The following is a 19,317-nucleotide window of genomic DNA, read 5'->3' as shown; positions in this document are numbered from 1 at the left end:
GCGCATTACAATCCATTTAGTAAGTTTTCCTTCATGTTTAATAAAAACTTCTCTAGCTTTATTGACAGTGGTTGGAAGAACGTTGTTGTCAAGACAATGTGGGAAATTTATGGGAAGGAAATCCCAGATATGCAAGTGAAAAGGTTTGTGAATGATGTTTACTTCTTTTACGGCATTCATTTTACGATCTTCCTGACGAAAATTCAGTTCACCATGTTATATCTTTTATATAACATATGCAAATCTTTCATTTAATTGCATTCAAGTTAAATACCATTTGTAAACTTGGTCATTAAGACTCTTACAGTTTTTATTAAAGCATAAATGATATTATGTTACTTATGAATTGCTTAAGCAGAATTACATTCCTGTTCCAGGATTGAGAAGTTGGAATTGCTGGATGAGAAGATCTTACTTTCGCAGCTACTTGAACACTACTGCTTTGTTATTGCTTCAAAAAATGCTCATACTCTTGACTTCGAATGGACAAAATGATATGTTTCCAAAAATCTTTTTAAAATAAAGGGAAAGAAAGATTATAAAGGCATAAAGTCATAACTGGGAACTAAGATCAACGAACAATTGCCTAGCGGGACTTCAAAATCTGTTAATTTATTAATTCCAAATTTGTTCTAAGTTTGTGTATGTCTTTTTTGGTTTCATTTTTATTCGCGCGTAAGTATTATGGTTTCCGATTTTTTAAAAAAATGATTGACAGTTTCGGAAATGATTTCCGAATAGTTTTATGTAAAAATTTTCGTCTGTATAGCTTATTATATAAGCTACGCTTTGGCTCAAGTTTGCATACTAAAAAAATGTGTCTTTTTCTAATATTTTTCAAATATCGTGAACAATTTACTGTCTCTATCGGACTTGGTTCTAAATTTTTTGGAAATCATGCAAAATTGTCCATCTCCAGGGGGCAAAACCATTCGTACGTGAACCATATTTTCGTGTTGGAAGATTTTTCATGCAAATTTTCCTGGTGTTTCCAATGCACGAAATAATATTTTAATTGCAGTTGATATGTCATCTAAACAGTTTGCTCTTTCAGTACTTTCTTCCCACATTCTTGATCTTTGTGTAGTGAACATGGCAAACTATTAAGCATTAACATACTATGAATGGAGTTAGAGTTACGCCAAGTAACAAGGACAGTATTACTTCATTACCTAACTTCGAAACGGATTATTGGAAAGAAAGAATTTGATTATATAGGAACTTTATAGGAAGATACTTGACATCTGCAACTATTATCGTGTGAGCAAATTTCCTCATATGTTGTTTGAGGATGAGAGAATGCGAGAGTCTTATTTTGCAGAAATGAAGTGAACATAGCTAATATTCACTTTCAAGTCAGTTTTCTTGGGGCAAATCAGTATGTTTCTGAACATAGAGTGGACAGAAGAATTCCAAAATTTACTTCATCGTGTGAAGCCGAAGAACACAGAAATTGGTAATGGCAATGGCAAACGTACGCCAATCCATTTATGCTTTTTAAAAAAATATTTTTCAAGTCTCAGCAAATTGTTTAACAAGAAATTTGCCATACACAATTTGTCGATTTGGATGTGCATAAGCCTTTAGATCAGCCGAATAATGGCTCTATTGAACTTGATGAATCCACTTCGAAATGCAATGTTTCGTTGCGAAAGATGGCGAGGGATATTAGAAGCGGGATAATGTTTTTACAAAATCTCGCATCACTTTAAATCTACATTTCAACCTACTAAAATGTTTCACTTTGCGGGAAATTGTTCTTCCCTATGGATGAAGCTTCATAAAATGTCGGTCCTCGACTCATTCATTTGACGTCATTGTCATTGTCAGCTCATATGAATTATGAAGTCTGAGTTTTGAAATCTTACTTTATATTTCAATAAATTGCGTGGGATTATTTTTTGGCATTTGAAATAAAAGATTTTCTTCTTTTTACAAAAATACTCCTTACGATAGTGGAATGAATGATCAACAGAGATTTCATCACTGGAGTAGGAAAACTGTTCAAATAAGTCGGAACTCTATTCCGAACAAATGATTTCTAATTGTATTTTGCTTGATGCTGTTGACGGTGAGAAAATACAGTAAAAATAAATCGTTCCATTCATTTGAAATATACTTTTTCAAGTTCTCAATTCTCGGTATACAAATTTTTTTCAGTTGCCAACAACAGATATATTACCCTCTGAAACAATTTATTGACCACAAAAGTAGTTCAGATTCTGATTGCAGTTACAGTGAATTTTTTATTGCACTTATATGTTCTGGAAAAAAAATTTTAATAAGGTACTCATTAACATCTTCCCGAATGCAAAATGCTTATCTAATTGTAAATATTTTATAATGAAATGCATATTTTGCTTTTTTATATGACAATGATGATGACATCGATGAAATGATATATGAGAGTATGTTAAGTCGAGAATATTGCGCGCAATGTGGTTGCAGAGAAATCGTAGTTCTAATAGTTAAATGTCGATCAGATGCCATCAACTACTGAAATTTCATATTTCTATTATTTTCTTGGACCGTAAGATTTTTGTACTTTTGGCTTTTTGTTTTGTAGTCAGATAAATTATATAATGGTTCGAATATACAGAATTCACTCCGGTTATCATTCATTGTCGCTGTTAACAGTTTGTTTAGCATTCTATATTTAATAATAAATTTTTATGAACAAAAGCATTTAGCATACAAAATGAAAAGTACCCTTACGAGAAAAATTGATGCAATATGATCTACGGGAAAAACTGATGAAAAATATTAAAATGATGAAACAGATGTTTGAACTAATGCAGTGAATGCGATATTCATTCATTGCATTAGTTCCTTTAAGTAAGAATATGAAAGTCATATTATTTGTTTCGAGATTGGTTGCTATATTGTATGCTCTCCACAGCCACAGATTTGTTCTTTGCAATTTTAATTTCAAATAAAATTTTTATGGCAAGATTACATCTTTTTTTTTTGTTTTATTGTTTCATCGATTCTTCCACTATAAACTTGAACATAATAAAGAAGCAGTTTGGAATTCTATTTTTTGAAGAATTTATGTACATTCAACAATGGGCTGATAAATTCTATTAGTGTTGAAATGAATGAAGACTTTTTCAAACTGCAAAATAAAGTAATTAAGATGAATAAAATGGACGCCAACATCAAAGTGACTGCACAGAGAATATGAATTTTACATAATGCTGACTTTTTTTTTGATTGAAATGGTTAGTTACTGGTATTTTATTACAAATTCAATTCTTCAATGATCACTTTTCTGCTTGTATCACGTTCTTCCAATCGTTCTTCCAGTTCATTCGCAATGTCACGGTGCATGGTTATTGTGTGTTGAAATGTGGAATGAGATATGACGTAATTACAATACTGTTAATTAAATAATGATTTTTAACCAGGAATTACTAAATTATTTACACAATTTTTGTTAGCCATTCTATTAATCTTTTTCAAAACGGAAAATAAGATGGTAATTTAATTTTTCGTTGGAATAAAAGGCAGCAATTTAATATAGCTATTTATTTAGAATCTACATGAAAAGAAAGATTTTTAAATTCGTTTTGTAGATTGTGGTCTTTTAATCATGTAATACATCACACAGATTTGAGAATAGCGAACTTTCGTATATCTTTTGATTGATTTTTTAAAGTTCCATTTCAGGTTATCAGTAACGATGTTAGAAAACAGGCTGAAGTTGTTGGTTTTGCTGATATTATTGCAATGTCCTTCTGTTTTTTTTCCATTTGCTGATCAGGTGGATAGCCTGCATAAGCTTGCGGTATTTTCTTTATGGAAATAGTGGCTTCAAAAATTATTTTAATATGTTCTCTTATCACGATATCGTCAGCTGTCTTTAATCTCCATTTTAAATATTTAATCAATATGGATCATATTGATTATTTTTATAGCTGTTATGAAATAGGCAGTTATGTGTTTGAAAATTAAAATTGGACATAATATCGAACTGTCCTATGCAACTTGCCCAGTTTTTTTCGGATTCGTAAACCGAATGTTGGGGATTCCGACTCAAATCCACAATCTAGTACTGTAATCATATGAAATCGTGCTATTGGAGTAGTCGAGAATCATTTAATCCTTTTATTTCTTATATCCGATTGGCTTGAAATAATAGGTAAATCTTTGTATAGTTTAGGTGTATGTTAGTTGTCCTTAGTTCATTTACCAACTTTACTGAAGTTTATTCACAATCAAATGGATTTCGTTGTTGTAGTAGAAAAACCATAGTTTGCCGCTGTAGTCATTGAAGTCGCAATCATTGATTTTTTTATTTCATTCGTAAAATTCTCGTTTTTGTTGAGGTTAAAATTACTTGGAAAATTACTTTGTAGACTTCACAAAACTATCGCAAGCTAGACAAGTTTGCATTAAAGTTTTCTGTGAAATATTATGAAACTAGCCAGAGAATAATCTAACTTATTACAATTACAGTAGTAGTTCAGGTAATCCTTATTATGACAATCGCAACAATCGCAATACAGCAGTTAATCTTCGTATAGTGATACTGGCCATAAAAATAATATAATCCGTAAAATTCTTGTTATTAATAACGTTATTAATAACGTAAAATTCTCGTTATTAATAAAATTATTAATAACGATTATGATCTTAGATCAGAAAAATTGAACAAGCGAATAATCTTGCAGAAATTGTCTAAGTGAAAATTATTACGTCTCAGGTCTCCCTTTAGCTCACCCGAGATCTCTCTGAGACCGAGATCCTGGTCCCACACATCTAATATACGAGAAATATCAGCGATATCAACAATGTTGAACCTGTTTCCCTGTTACTTTTCTTTTTTCTCTATTTTTGTCATTCTTTTTTGCTTTTTTATCTTCAAATCCTCTTTATAAAACTGGCAAAAATTTCCTTTAAGAACCTATGAGATATCGAGAATCTTTATTTGAATGAATTGAGAAAATGAAGCATAAGTTGTGATATCGTAGAGAGCAAAAATATCGCCAATAATTATGAAGATAGATCAAGGTTTGAATTCCTCTTATTCACTAAATCAGATTTATTTAGTATTTAATTTATTCATCAGTCATCAAGACCAAATCAATAATAAGTGCAGTAATGAAAAGTGCAAGTAACACTCTCGAAATTAAGAATAACAGGGACCAAAAACTTAGCAAAACTGAATTTGAACTGAGACATTGTCTGCATAGAAAGTGAATTGAACTTGAAAGTAACCTGGAATGAAACTGAATTGTAGATTGAAATTGGTCATTTGGCTGCTTTTGGCTGGCATTAACCAATTTGTTTAATGACTGCATCAAGTTGACACTTCACAAAGTAGTGCCTGCTGAGAGGAAATGTCTCGAACAATGGAAATAATGCTCAAGAAAATCCACTAACTCTCGAACACCATAGATCATTTGTTGTCATATTTTTATTTGTCAAAATAACTAATGGAATTTTATTCATTTAGTAAGTCCATTATCAACGTTATAAAGTGAAACCAAACACACAATAATAGTGACAATGATTGACTTTAATGACTGACTTTACCGATTCCCCTTTTCTGGATTACCGTTTAAAATTGTCTTACCGCGTATTAAAAAATTTCTGGTGTAAAAAATTCTGTAATGCGCTATTAAGACATGGCATTTTAAAATCCGGAATGGGACTTAGCACCTATTGCTTTCCATCAAAATTATCTATTATTAATTCAAAGCACTACTGATAACTCTTCGACATAGTTCCAAACATTTCATCTTTTCCTCGAGATTTAATCCTGAATTGGATTGGAGAAGTTTGAGATTTTGTTATCCCTGAATAAGTTAAATTGAAAATTTATGATGCCACACTTTTGAATTTAAAGGAATCAAATGAGTGCAGAGATCGCTTGTATTATTTAGAAATTTAATTTTGTCTGATTTAAAATAAATGTCGAAATTTTTTAAGTTGATGGGATGAAAGATGCTTTGTTATTCCGACAAATCGATATTTAGCTTAAATTCCAATTTTTTTTTAAATGCCTTCCGTTGCATTTTGGTCTTTTTTGGCTAATCATTATCTATTCATCATTCATTTAAACAAAGTGCAAAATGAAACTAATTGCACATGAAAATATGCCCACAATACATACACCTTTATACAAAATAGGCTACCACTAACGGAATTATAACAATTTAAAAATAATGACTTTACATCATTCTTGAATTTGCTTCTTCCCTTAAACTGTCTTCTTTCAAATTTCATGGTTTATATTATTAACTTATTTTTTGCTTACCCTACAGATCATCCATTCACCTTTCCAGCAGTTTTCCCGATGCTATCCAATACATTTTATGATGAAAAGGATTATAAATAACGCTTATGAACCTGTGCTTCCTGATGCTTTTCTTGCTTCTAGAAGGATCTAACTGGTCTTGGTCCCACAGAAATTATGAGTGACTCGCATATTCATTTATTGAAGTTTTTATTTCTCGGCTCTCGGGAGTATCGGGAAGATTGGAAGGACTAGTTCATAACCTTTCTCGATGGATTAGAAGACGGGGAAATTTCATAGAAAGTTTAACTGAGCAATTAAGTTTAATCAAAGAGGACATGGTCCACTGGTAATTAGATAGCTAAACAAATGTCCACACTCTTCACTGGCCCACTCCCATCGATCGTCATCTCGCAATACGTAATGCATCCTTCAAAAGATCTCAGTATCTATTCGAAATTTTATAAAACAAGAACAAGATTTGAAGCCTAGAACAGTTTAACAAATAATAAAATGATAAAGGCAGAGAGTACCTGGTATTAAAGTCCACCACAATTCCATTAATGTTGCCACTAAAATAGTAGACTTCTCCAATTTTCGGTTCTGCACAACGAATGTTACATGTTCTCAACCATACCTCAATTCGATCTGCAAAATAACTGTAAAGATTGACTGAAATGAACCTTTTTTTAAAATTTGAAACGAATTTTACATTTCGTTTGAACTAAACTGACCTCGAGTTTCTAAGTCTCTTCAAAGTTCCTCAACTCACGAATATAAATATGAATTTCGACAAAATTTTTTGCTCTTCCATTAACTATTCTTTATATCTTATTTAGTAGGCAAATCGATTATGAAATGCTGGTTTTTTTATTGAAAAAAGGACAGCTTGCATTTTATATAACCGAAAGAAATTAAAACTTACATTTGAAGGAATAAATTCCACAAAGAAATTTCTAAAAGTTAAAGTCCACACGGTTTTTCTAAAGTAATTTAAATGAATAATTTCTTCAGGATATATAGATCAAATCCAAGTAATACTACCAGGTTTCTGCAGTACTGTCTTCACATTGCTTTGCTTCCAGTGCTTTAACGATACTTCGATGATGAAATAACCCGAATCACTCAGGTTTTCAGCCCGATAGTTTTCTACTTCCACTGTTGCTCCTGCAATATTTAATTAATTTATTCTAATAGAATTTCGGGTTATGTGTTTGTCTGTTCGAAATGACTTGGTGATTCAATTATTTTCGATTTTTTTTTTTTTTGTCATCAAAAGAGCACACGCAAGTGAAAAGTTCGTTTTAAAATAAAAAACTTGACAAACCAAACATGTTTTTTGAACAGAGTTCATGCTGCAAATGCTTCTTTGTAATACTTCGACATTGTGAGCATCGAACTGTGCAACTGGCTTCAGCACATGAACAACTTCCATCCCAACATACCATATCGATCGTTTCCTCCAGAAATGATCGCTTGAATCTTTCCATATAAGTCACTAACTCTTGACCGGCTATATCTGCAAATTTACTCTTCAATTATTCATTTTATTTTTTGATATGGCATTTGTATACTGTGTGGTAAAAATTCTTCCAACACTTTCTGCCACTGTATGATGCTTCATCATTTTTATAAGTCAATAGGAATAGAAAGCTATTTTCCACCGAAATGCAAGATGTTCCAAAACCTCACGAATACATTAGACTTAGAAAAGTTGAATCTAATAATATAGCTCGAACAAAACTTGAACTTGCAACAAATCGAACCAGGCGCTAATATCGCGAAATCGTTTTTTGCTAAAAAATAATTGTCTTGAAAGAACTACAGCTAACCATAAAGAGGATGCCGGACAGTAATTGCAACGGGAGCCAATTGATTTGGCTCGTATGTATTTCTTGGCTCCATTATCCTCAGTTCATAGCAAAGCGGAATTTTCGGTTTCAGCTAGAACTAGTAAAAGTTTGACAAATTGTTAGAATTTTGAAATGCTGATGACTTCGCGAAACTGAAAAATATTGCGGGATTTCTAATGAAAAAAAAAACTTGAAAAAACTTACATCGGTGAGGACGAAATGTACAGCGTAATTGCTGACTGTAACGCTATCCAGTAGACGGACTCCGTATAGAGTTGTATTCTATAATAGATCAGCAAAAAGATTAGATTGTCAAAATTCGATTTTTTTCTTGTTTGATTTTATAGCATTTGAATTTTTGATTCCAACTTTCATTTCTCAGGATTCGTAGTTCTAAATAATGGATTGCGCAATTCAAGTTTTGCTAATAATCATATTCCTGTTAATTCCAGCAAAACCAATAAACAACTTAGTGAGGGACTGATTTCTTTGTAATCATCTGTACTTTAAGTTGAAAACCCTATAAGTTGTGTGCAATTAACCTGGAGAATCCGGAAAAGACTGTCTTGAGAAGTGAAACCGGTAAAAAGACCGTGTGTTACTTCCAGCGATTCAATTAGTGATGTTAGAATCCTGGAATCAATTGTACCCTATTTAGGATTTCCCATTAAGTATCTTAATCACCGTACTATCTTCAAGCATTTTTTGTCTGTTACCGATTTAATTCAAAATGCGGAGGAGTTAATGTAATTTCTATTTTCTTCTAAGATCAAAAATTTTCTTTCTACAATAGCGTTCTGAAGGCAACAAATTTCACCAAAAATTTGAATCAATATCTGAGGTAAGTTAACTAGTTTAGATGCGCTTACTTCAAGCAAACTTCTTGTCGAATGATTCCCGGACTGATTACATCTTGCACCACAGAGACTTTGGTGGGATAGAAATCGTTTTGCTCTAAACCACGGCGCAACCGCATTCTTTTTGTAGTTAGAACTCGGATTCCTGTCCGAACTTTTGCATTTCCTTCCGTTATCAATGTTATATTACGCACCGTTACCGGCAACTACAATTTTCTAACACAACCGTTTTGTTCATTACTTTTCTACCAAGATATGACATTCTCGCAGAATCTGCTTAATATTTGATAAATAGTTGACTGATATTATACGAAAGTTTGAAAAAAAAATTAAGAACTTGATTGTCCTGTTCATAACTGTCAGCTATCTCATTGAACGGTAATAACGGTTTAATTTCAATCTAGAGCTGATCGATCTAATGTGGCACTAACATTTTGGGCCTTAAATTACAGGAAAACGAAAAAAAACTTTGGGAAGAAGAATAATGAATAATCGAAATATATGAATAATCAAAATTGAGAGAATAAGAATTTAAAGGAAAGGAAGAGGGATTCCCATTAGAAGACAGTTGACTTACCTTGTGAATGATGACATTATTATGTTGATAAAATGTACTACAAAGTAACAACATAAATGTTACTTTTTTACTTCATGACACTTACATAAAAAACAGTCGGTGTGCTCGTTACATTGTGCACTATCAATTTGCATTGTTTACAAATAACCGTTACTCGATCATGATTACTATCACGTCGGTTCGTTTTATGCATTCGATACTCATAAATTGCTCGATTTGCGAAATATGCATCCTGAATTTGTCTTGAAATTTCAGACGTAATAAAGAAATGGATAATTTTAATTTTCACGTTACTCTATTTTGGACTAAATGAAGATTGCAAACCAATGCGAACGGAGTATGCCCATCTTCGTTTAGTTGCTCGTAGATCCAGTCAGCCAATAAATCGAGTTCAATTAATGGAAACATCGGATCCACTCTGCGACTTAAGAATGCCAACAAACCCAGCGAATTGACCAGTAAATCACCACTCTTAAAATACAAAAACATTGAATAAATTAAAACTCAAGTCTTACTCAAGTCTTATTCAAAATTTCAAATCGTGACTAAGCTACTATGACATCTCAAAAGAGTCAAACCTCCAAAACTTATTTGAGCAGCATAAAAAATTGCCTTTCTCGACATATCCTACTATCACTGCACATCCTATTTTCATCCTGTTTTAATTAGTTACAGCCAATTTTTACATGCTGAATACTTGAGCTCCTTCCAAGAAAAACTGCAGTAATTTACTTGAATTACTTTTTGTAATTTAAAAAGACTTAAAATGAAGTTTCGATTGCACGAAATACTGTTCACAGATTTTTCGTTATAAAAATAATGAATAATGAATAACCATGAGAATTCGATGTTTCATATGATCGCCGAATCCAGATCGAAGTTTTGCCAATAGTGAGCCATCATCCGACATTTTTCCAGTTGTCCAATACGGAAGCATGCCATCTGCAGTAGTATTGAACATGCTGGGGACTTTTTAAATTCAAAATTCTATTAATTCCCACTCATAGTAATTATTTAAAGTAGAAGTTTAAGTATGCTTTTGTGAATTCATTAACAACTATATATTTATCTCACGATGTGCAATTCAACTACATACCAGTCGAAATCTATCGAATTTTCCTACTTTCTCCTTGATCTAGTGATTACAGTAATTGGGTGAAATCTAAATCAATCTTACCCTTCGCAGCAGAGTACAGCTTAATTCGCATGATACTGCTCACAGATCGTGGTGCCATGAACGCTAGTGCAGCGACAGTACGTATATCCAGTGCGGTATGATCTGGTAGATTGAAGAAGCTCTTCCGTAAACTAATCCAAACGCGGTCATTACGCTGCAAATAAAAACTAGCTAATTTCTAGTGTTAATTTTATTCTGAATTTGTTAAACACTGAGCTGTTTTCTTAACATACTTTAAAAAATAAAAGATTTCAAGTCTATTTACCGCACATTGGTATGCCATACAGTCAGAAGCCAGTTGATTTACTATTGCTTTGATAAGCCAATACCCATCTTCCACCGTTGTCTGAAAAAAAGATTGGAAGAAAAGTGAAAGTAAGAAAATTGCAAAAAACTAAAGATTTCACCTTTGTTAATCAAGTTAAAAAAGTAAATCAAGGAGAGAAGAAATTAGAAAGAAGCCGAATTTGATTTCAGTTTGTTAAATACTGATTTGAGAAAAAAAAATGGAGAATGAAAAGTGTGCCATGGATAGCTTACGAAATTCATATGGTCCAAAAAATAGTCCATTGGAAGCTGAGTATCCGTATCTGTTGCCATTTCATTTAAGAGATAAGTAAGCAGTGGACACACAATTCGCTCATCAACAGCGGCTTCGCAAAGCAGCGATGTAGATAGCGCCGTCAAACTAAAACTTTGAAAATTAATAAACCTGCTGAAATCAACTTTGTGGTAAGTTTTATATCACGAATATTATTAGGAAGATGATCAAATCTGATATCAGTGCAGGAAGATACATACAAAAACGATTCTTCGAGGGGCTGTTTTGATTTTCGATAATTGGAGAAAGCGCATGATCGAGAAGTTGCACCATGACAGCTGGAGAATGTCAACATCGCAGACATTACTGGAATTCAGAGAGCGCCATCGATTTAGATGATCAGCTTAGATGATTGTCTGTGAGTATCTCACTAAAATTAACCTACTGAACACTAACGATTTCTGCTTATCTTTTTCAACCTCTAGTTAAGCAATTAAAGCAATCAGTAGTTTGAATTAATTATGTACTTTATATGCGCACTCTACGATGCATTGATTTTTAGTTCAAGAAAATAATTATCCTATGCAAATTACTTGAAGTAGCGAGCATTGGGCACTTAAAAACTAGTGTTATTTTCCTTAAAAAAGTGAATAACCTACATGATCCAATAGCGTCATCTAAAGATTCAAATTCTTGATAAGTCTTTCTATCAAGAGGATTTAATGATTTGAATTGATATAATGCTGGAGCAAATGAACTGATAACATCAGTAAGGAATGATTCATAGCTCAAAACACTCCTTTTCCAACGATAATTAGATCGTGAACTTATTTCATTCCGGATGATCGGGTCTGTTATTAGTCCCTCTGATAAGAATTCTGAAAAACGAAACGATACAGCGACGAATTTTTAATTGAGAGGTGAGTGAGAGAAAATATCAAAATTGGTCAGTAATCAGAAACAAAACAAACGGGAAAATTCGATAGTAATGCTATAGATCGATTCAGTGTTAGGTAAATTGATGCTGATGTTAGCAAATAATTTCTGGGGTTCCTGCTCTGTTCGATATTCATTATAATCTAAAATTTGTAGTTAATCACAATTGTTGAATATTGAATATTAAAATAACGACAAATATATTAAAACAGTAAAAACAAATCATATCACGTCACCAGATTTTAAACTGATAAAATCTCATATTTCAAGTACCAGCGATCCCTCTCAGTTTAAAACAGGTGGGATCTAACAATGTTCTGTTGCGCGAAATCCGATCCTGACATAAAGAAAGAATTGTTTCTTCATTACCAAAGATATTTTTCTTTCCATTCCCTGTTTCATTCTCCATCATTAAATAATGTACGTTAACAGTGTGAGCTAAAAGATTAAGTGGTTTGCGTGGATTCAATACCAATCGTTTAAAATGTTCCGCGGTTTCCGCCCTTTTCTGCAAATAATAACTTGTCATCTGTGCTGTGAGAAAAGTTCAAAAGATACAAAAAGCCGTAAAACAAGTACTGTTGATCGGTTTACAGAGAAACAAATTTTCCTCTTAAATATTGAGTTTACAATTAACTTACAGCAACGATAACTCTTAATTTGACAGCGTCGTATATTTCCCCTACATCACAATGATATCGTCCCGGGTACGATATTTCTTCTTTCAACGTGAACATAACTTCTGTTTCTCCAAGGCGCAAAAACCTACGAGGTGTGGACTGTTGCAATGAGAGAAAACAGAAAGATTGATTGAAACGAAAAAAGGTATGTAAAACATGGTACTGATATAAGTAAGGTAAAACTAGTGGATGAAAGAATGAATGAAGTGAAAATTAACTTACCTACTGATTCAATACAAAACAACCGTTGAAATGAAAAGAGATAGATCACAGGAACAAAAGGAAACAAACCTAAGGGCGAATATTCTGGTAGATGTTGTAACTGCTGCTGTAAGATGAATTCGAGTGTAGGCCGGTTGACCTCGTTCACCATGTGCTCCCAGGTCACCGCATACGTGTCGATCCAATTTCGCTATGCAAACCGAAAGCTTTAAATAATTTACGAAAGCTTTAAATAATAATTTACTTTAAATAATTTTCAAATAATTACGAAAGCTTTAAATAATTTAAATAATTACATATTTGAAAATATCATTGTCCTTGAAGTAAAATATAGTTATGTTATCACACTATACATGTGACATGTTATTCTGGTATACAATGCATGTTAAGTTTTAAAACTCTTTTTCTCCTTTTTTAAAGTTCACCATTATGTCCTCTTTTATTTGTTCAGCAAAAACTGAGACTCGTGCGGTAACGGATTCATTGATATAAACGTGTTGCGGAAGATCGACTGTCATGTAGAGTTTTTGCTGCGTGGATATAATCGATGGAGCACTGTGACAAACTGCAAGATCACCCGGTGTCCATGCTGAAGACTGGACAGACCATTGGGTTACCGTGTCTGGTGCTCTAATCGTTAGATTTAGTCTACCTGAGGCCCTGAATGTTAAATAACAATAGTTTAAAATGGCTGTTATATTCAACGGAATAAAGTATTTCAAATGAGTCAGGAGTAAAATTAGCAATGCATTGTAGGACTTCAAATTGAGAAATAAATTTTGTTCGAAGGTCTTTATATTAGCTTTCTTGGTGAAAGGCAAGGAAAAGAAATTCACGAATTCAGATCATTCTTTTTTCAAAAGAAAATTGAGGAACCTAACCTCTCGGATAGCATTTCTTAATAAAAGCATATATTTAATGCAGCTTTCAAATGTAAAATGTTCCTGCTGTTTGGTTACTAAATACTTTTTATGGTCCGAAAAAAAAAATCCATAGCGTAGCTAATATTTTTAACTTAAGAAACTTATAATGAGGAAGAAAAAAATTCAAACCCGAGATTGTAGTCTTCGAAAAGCCAAACTTCTGGGAAATATTGTCGAAGTACAGGACTCAAATCCACTTCCCTTCGGAATAAAGCAGGAGTGGAATCGTCAAGCCATGTTCTGTTACCTGCTAGAAAACCTGCGCTTCTCCATTGCACTTGAACAGAAGCCAATTTAACTGTAACACCATCTCTATCGACATCACAACCACGTCCAGTTTTCCGGTCACATACCTTACTTATGGCTAAAACGATCGTCTTAGCTGAAGAGATCTTTCCATGGTAATTTGCAGTTTTAAGTTAAAATATGGTCAATTAGCATAAAATAATAAGACTGTAAATCACAGTTTATCAATTAGTATGGCATGATTTGTGAATAAAAAACTAATTTAATCTAATTTCCACAATAATTCTCCAAACCAATTCCATAACAATTTTATTAACTTGTTCGGCCAGTTAGACGTTCACATGCCAAAATGAAGGAACGTAAACAAAGATTCGAAACAGCTGATGATGAATCCATAAAATTTGGGCAGCGTTTCAGGTGCTGTAACATGAGGACACCCGCTTCCTCACATGTTTCTCCTGCAACATTTCCTATCACTTACGAGCTTCCAAAAAAGGATTTAATCATTTCATAAATTTTGTTTCAAAACTAATGAAATGATGATTCAAGCAGATTATTGTTTCAGAACAAAAAAAAGTTTGGGATATTTCTATTATCAGAGGTACTCGATCTAACTTATTATCTAACTTCCCATAAATGATACGCCACCATTTCAACTAAATTTTTGAACATTTTGAATGCTTACCGATTTCGCTGCTTAGTTTCTTTGAATCAATGAGACCAAGAAATAATGTTCGTGAGGAACGTTCCGTCATTGACAAGTCCCAGTATTTGGATGTTGGACGTGATGAATATTTCTGCAAAAAATGAACATTTTTTCCTAAAAATTCATTAGCTTACTGAACTTATTGAACTTCAAACTAATTTCATAGAATAACCTGCATAAGTTCAAGCATTCGTATATCGACTGCTGATAATAAGGCGAGACCATTGGAACCACCATTTATTGTTACCGTCAAGTTGTCATTTACTCCAGCTAGTGTTTTAGAAACTGCTAAGGAACTCTAAAATCTTCGAAATTAAGATAACAATAAAAAAATCTTGCTTCAAAGAGGGATCATTAGTCTTCTAAGAAGCAGACTTACAAAATCAAGTTAAAGAGAAAGGGATGGACTGAAAAATTCAGTCACTCAAATATTTCTTCCTGACAGAAGCTTAAATATAGCATCGCACTATGCGCAGAAGAAGTTTCTTCACAATTCTTTCGAAGCACCAAACCTTGCACGAAAGTTCAACAAAGAAGAGAATCATATCTATTTGCACAGTTCCATTTGAGCTAAATACATTAAGTGTACAATATGGTATCATAGCATCTGTCGTTTCAAATATTATTTCACCATCGTCACGAACACGACCGGCTTCTGTGATCGTTTCATCCTGGCATATGACCTTAATTTATAAACGCTTTAGACTCTTGTTTAGTGCGACTTATTTTATGACATCAAGCTTCATTTTCGTATCTCAAATTGCTGTGCATGATCAATTATATTCCTTAAATTTTTTTTTTTTTTGTATTACACAAACAGATAGGCATTTAGCACAAGAACTGCGCAATTAAATGAGATCACTGAGAATTCTAGATTCAAGCACCAAAAATTTCTGCAGGATTATTCCGGATTAAACGGAAAGGATCAATTAAGTAGAGCAAGCAAGTAGAACTGAGGCGGATATCTGAGAACTTCTAGTTGAGCCAAGTCTTGCACCTATTAATAGCAATGTGAAATGGTGAATTCAAACCAAATAATTCAATTTTGATGCCAAATGCAATGGCACCGAAGCTCGGAATTTTTCTCCAACTCGATAAGTTGCATTGTTGGGAAGTGACCAATGGATCCAACCATATTGTATCCATTTTGAATGATCTGCCGACGGTAGCACCAAAATGATAGGACGCGAGAAACGTCCACCAATTTTACGACGAGCCTAAACGGTTTATATAATAAAGACAAAAACAGTAAGTTGCAAAGTATACCTTCCCGTTCTACTACAAAACTAGTTAAACGGAAGGCAAGGAAATGACTAAAGAGATGGATAGGAGCGTTTTTCTCCAACAAAACTCCATTACTTTCTTGCTTTCAGAATTCATCTATCAAAATATGACTGATATTTGCCTCTCTTCCTCTCTTTCTCTCTGAAAAAAGGAGGAAAAGACAAAAGATTTGAAACTATTACAATATTACTGTAATGATTGAAAGGAAACTGTAATAAATAATACGCCAGAATAACTGTCCAACTATAAATGTTTGAAGTTAACGGTAATTTTCTCGACATTGTGTGGGAAGGTGAATGTGCTCACGATAGAAAATTACATGCATAATCAAAGTTCCACAAAAATGACTTAAGTTCACAGTTCCGTTGAATCTAGTTCAGATTTCAGTGAGTTAATTTGCATATATGTGTCATACCCTGCGACTTCATTTTCATTTTTCTATTTTGCTTACTCGAACGAAATTTTTAGTCGCATGCAAAATTCCTTAAAAATTCATTAAAGTGTTTCTTTTGGAACAATTCCTAACGAAATCAGAACTTTTGCGTTACAAAATGAAAATTCCGTTAATTTTTTGCATTATATGCTAATTCTGAAATCTATTTTCTCCAAATATTTTCTAGTCATTTGTAATGAGAAAGTTAAGACAATGGCTCAAAAGGTCTTAAGGTTATCTTCTAACTCTGTTTTAACCAAAGTTTTTCTATTTCCACGTCATTATCAAAAAAATCAGAAACCATACAAATCTCTCCAGAATTGAACATCTTGAAATAGTTCTTTCCTTTTTTATTATACTAATTCCCTTTTTTATCTAAATGAATTTCATTGTGCATCCTTTCGTGTTGAAATTTCAGTAGAAGCAGATTTTCCAATTCCTATTTCAAGAGAAGAGATGACCTGTATAAGTATCACTCGACAACTGTGTTCATACAGATTGGATGAAAATGGTATAGTTAGAAGAAATCCAATTCTTCCCTTATAGCTTCTCAAATTCAGAGTTTGTCTTTTATCAGTGGAAATGCATCGAACATTAATTTCTACCTCTTGCATCCTCACCGAAGGTCCACCGGTTGATTTTATCTGTAACATATTCTTGTATCATTTTTTGAACTCACTTAAAAGTAACTTACACTGGGATATTTATCAATTTCTTATATTACAACCTTTTTATCTCAATTTCTTCTCTCTTATAACAACTGTTAGACCTTATTTTCGATGTTTTGAAGCCGTATGTGAAGTTATAGTTAATCGAAGAATATCAGACTAATTTAACTTGTACTAACTGATTATGACTTGTCACTTCTTGATTATTTCTTCAAAAACGAGTCAGTATACACAAAAAGAGTGAAAAGTAAATCCGTTTGGATGAAAGTTGACCTGATGTTTGTATTTATCTTTTAACCGCTCACCAATATTGATATGTTTGAAGAACCGCGATAATATCCAGGTCTTAGAGGAATGAGTTCGAAGCCCGCAAAGATATTATCAATTTCCACATTACTTTTAATTCGATTGCCTGTTCCCTGATCTAACACTTCTGCTGTAAGTTTGGCCAAACTTCTTGATGGAGCAGTCACAGCGCTTCCACTACACTGAGCAATGTTTACACGATCAGACCAGTGACCTGAATTTATCTGAAAACATGAATTTAAACTCAATTAAATTTTAGTGCATTGTTGTTGCATTCCCCACCTATTTTGCATGTTTCTTAAAAATAATTGTCAATTCAAAGCAATGGCTTGGAAAAATCACTAATACTTCGATGTTCCTGGGAATGGACTGATTTCTGACCAAGGAAATCATCATCGACTGATAAATTCTTATATCGTCACCATTTTATATTAGTTCTCCACCTTCCATTCTTTTCCAAAGAGGTTGTTGAATAAGTTAATAATCCTTCCCATGAATATCATTCTCCTTTTGTAAAATAAATAATGATAGAATTAATATCCTGCTGCCTCATTCTCTTAATTTATTTTAAAGTTCTCTTCGAATTCAAAGTAGTTCTCAACATCTTCCCAGAAAGAGTCCGATAGTATCCAAAGCATACTAAAATTTTTGTCCTTAATCAGGCTAATCATTCATTACTATTATCAAGATGATGAAATGTGCTGTTAAAGCTGTAGGACCAGTGCTCCATAGCTCTCCATAACTTTTAATGGTAAGAACTTTAAATGAATGCAATGGAAAAAAGAGTACGAGAAGAAACTACAAATTACAATCTCTAAATCACTAAACAACAGTGATAAAAAACGACTTATATCAGTAACAATGAAAACGGCCTGATTTAGTTGTTAATTTTAATTTCATTTGAAAGATGGAAATTAAGAGATAATAAGACTATAAGAGATAACAAGGAGAGAATTTCTCTAAGAATCAATTTATCTTGAAAATTAATCATTCGAATAATAATCCATTCATTTTGCCTCCGTGTTTAATATATTTTTACGATTTTTTATTCAGTTCAAATTGGAAGTGTACCTTCTCAAATGAAGATATCTCAACTATTATTCAGTGCGTAGAAAGTCATGCGGAGTTGACTTTTCATTTTAGGTAAATGTTTCATTACTCGTGATAGATATATAAGTTTCAACCGAGAAATGCAAACTGTGGTGTTTTATATTTCTCTGATCTATTGCAGCTTCTTAACAGAAATATGACAAGTCTATGTAGAAAATAAAGAACCGCTATCTAAAGAAAATGTAAAATAAAAAGTTGAATGCAAATCGAATTCGTTCTCCTATCAATTCATCGTATTTTTATAAATTTTTTTCTTAAAGAGTGTATGGAAGAGAATTAAAAATGATTTTGAAACTGCAGCAGTAGTAGTCGGTCAGCTTCTTTAATCTGCTTTTGACAATAAAATTTATCAGCTCTCGATGCAGTAAGTATTATAAGTACTTCACAGATTTTCTCTAAGAGATTTTTGTACTCGCCTTTCAACATTGCACTATCAATTTGATTTGTTCCAAAAAAGCACTTTCCAGATGAATTATTACAGATGGAATAAGTCTAAATATTTACAACTGAGCAACAAAAAAAAAAAAAAAAAAACAATATATAAAGCGTACTTAAAT

The 19,317-nt window shown here is 32.7% G+C and overlaps 3 protein-coding genes across 3 annotated transcripts in view; 2 read left to right on the top strand and 1 right to left on the bottom strand.

Annotated features, from left to right (window-relative positions):
* The window catches only part of LOAG_11076 (leucine carboxyl methyltransferase), a 3,588-nt gene extending 2,550 nt beyond the window's left edge, over positions 1 to 1,038 (top strand). The window contains exons 5-6 of the mRNA XM_020448288.1: positions 57 to 143; positions 378 to 1,038. The gene's annotated coding sequence lies outside the window, so the exon portion shown is untranslated. The remainder of the gene's footprint in view (positions 1 to 56; positions 144 to 377) is intronic.
* LOAG_05792 (hypothetical protein) lies at positions 97 to 495 on the top strand (the record flags this gene model as incomplete). Its single annotated transcript, XM_003141329.1, has 2 exons — positions 97 to 143; positions 378 to 495. The coding sequence occupies 2 exons, from the start codon at positions 97 to 99 to the stop codon at positions 493 to 495; spliced, it is 165 nt and encodes a 54-aa protein (XP_003141377.1).
* Positions 1,039 to 6,568: 5,530 nt separating the features above from the next.
* On the bottom strand, positions 6,569 to 18,043 carry LOAG_05791 (hypothetical protein; the record flags this gene model as incomplete). The annotated part of the gene is made up of 30 exons (XM_020446972.1): positions 6,569 to 6,671; positions 6,775 to 6,889; positions 7,286 to 7,408; positions 7,569 to 7,760; positions 8,074 to 8,185; positions 8,299 to 8,376; positions 8,637 to 8,727; positions 8,964 to 9,157; positions 9,614 to 9,760; positions 9,853 to 9,999; positions 10,364 to 10,470; positions 10,706 to 10,859; positions 10,971 to 11,051; positions 11,246 to 11,393; positions 11,507 to 11,612; positions 11,906 to 12,124; positions 12,218 to 12,325; positions 12,552 to 12,690; positions 12,824 to 12,947; positions 13,154 to 13,290; positions 13,510 to 13,744; positions 14,137 to 14,371; positions 14,571 to 14,711; positions 14,939 to 15,050; positions 15,132 to 15,257; positions 15,472 to 15,642; positions 15,991 to 16,176; positions 17,138 to 17,320; positions 17,650 to 17,874; positions 17,999 to 18,043. The coding sequence occupies 30 exons, from the start codon at positions 18,041 to 18,043 to the stop codon at positions 6,569 to 6,571; spliced, it is 4,284 nt and encodes a 1,427-aa protein (XP_020302748.1).
* Positions 18,044 to 19,317: the final 1,274 nt, after the last annotated feature.

The sequence above is a fragment of the Loa loa genome (assembly GCF_000183805.2).
Source record: "Loa loa unplaced genomic scaffold supercont3.47, whole genome shotgun sequence".
NCBI lineage: Eukaryota > Metazoa > Nematoda > Chromadorea > Rhabditida > Onchocercidae > Loa > Loa loa.
The sequence above is the reverse complement of the archived record's forward strand: the minus strand, read 5'-3'. Positions and strand labels throughout refer to the sequence as shown.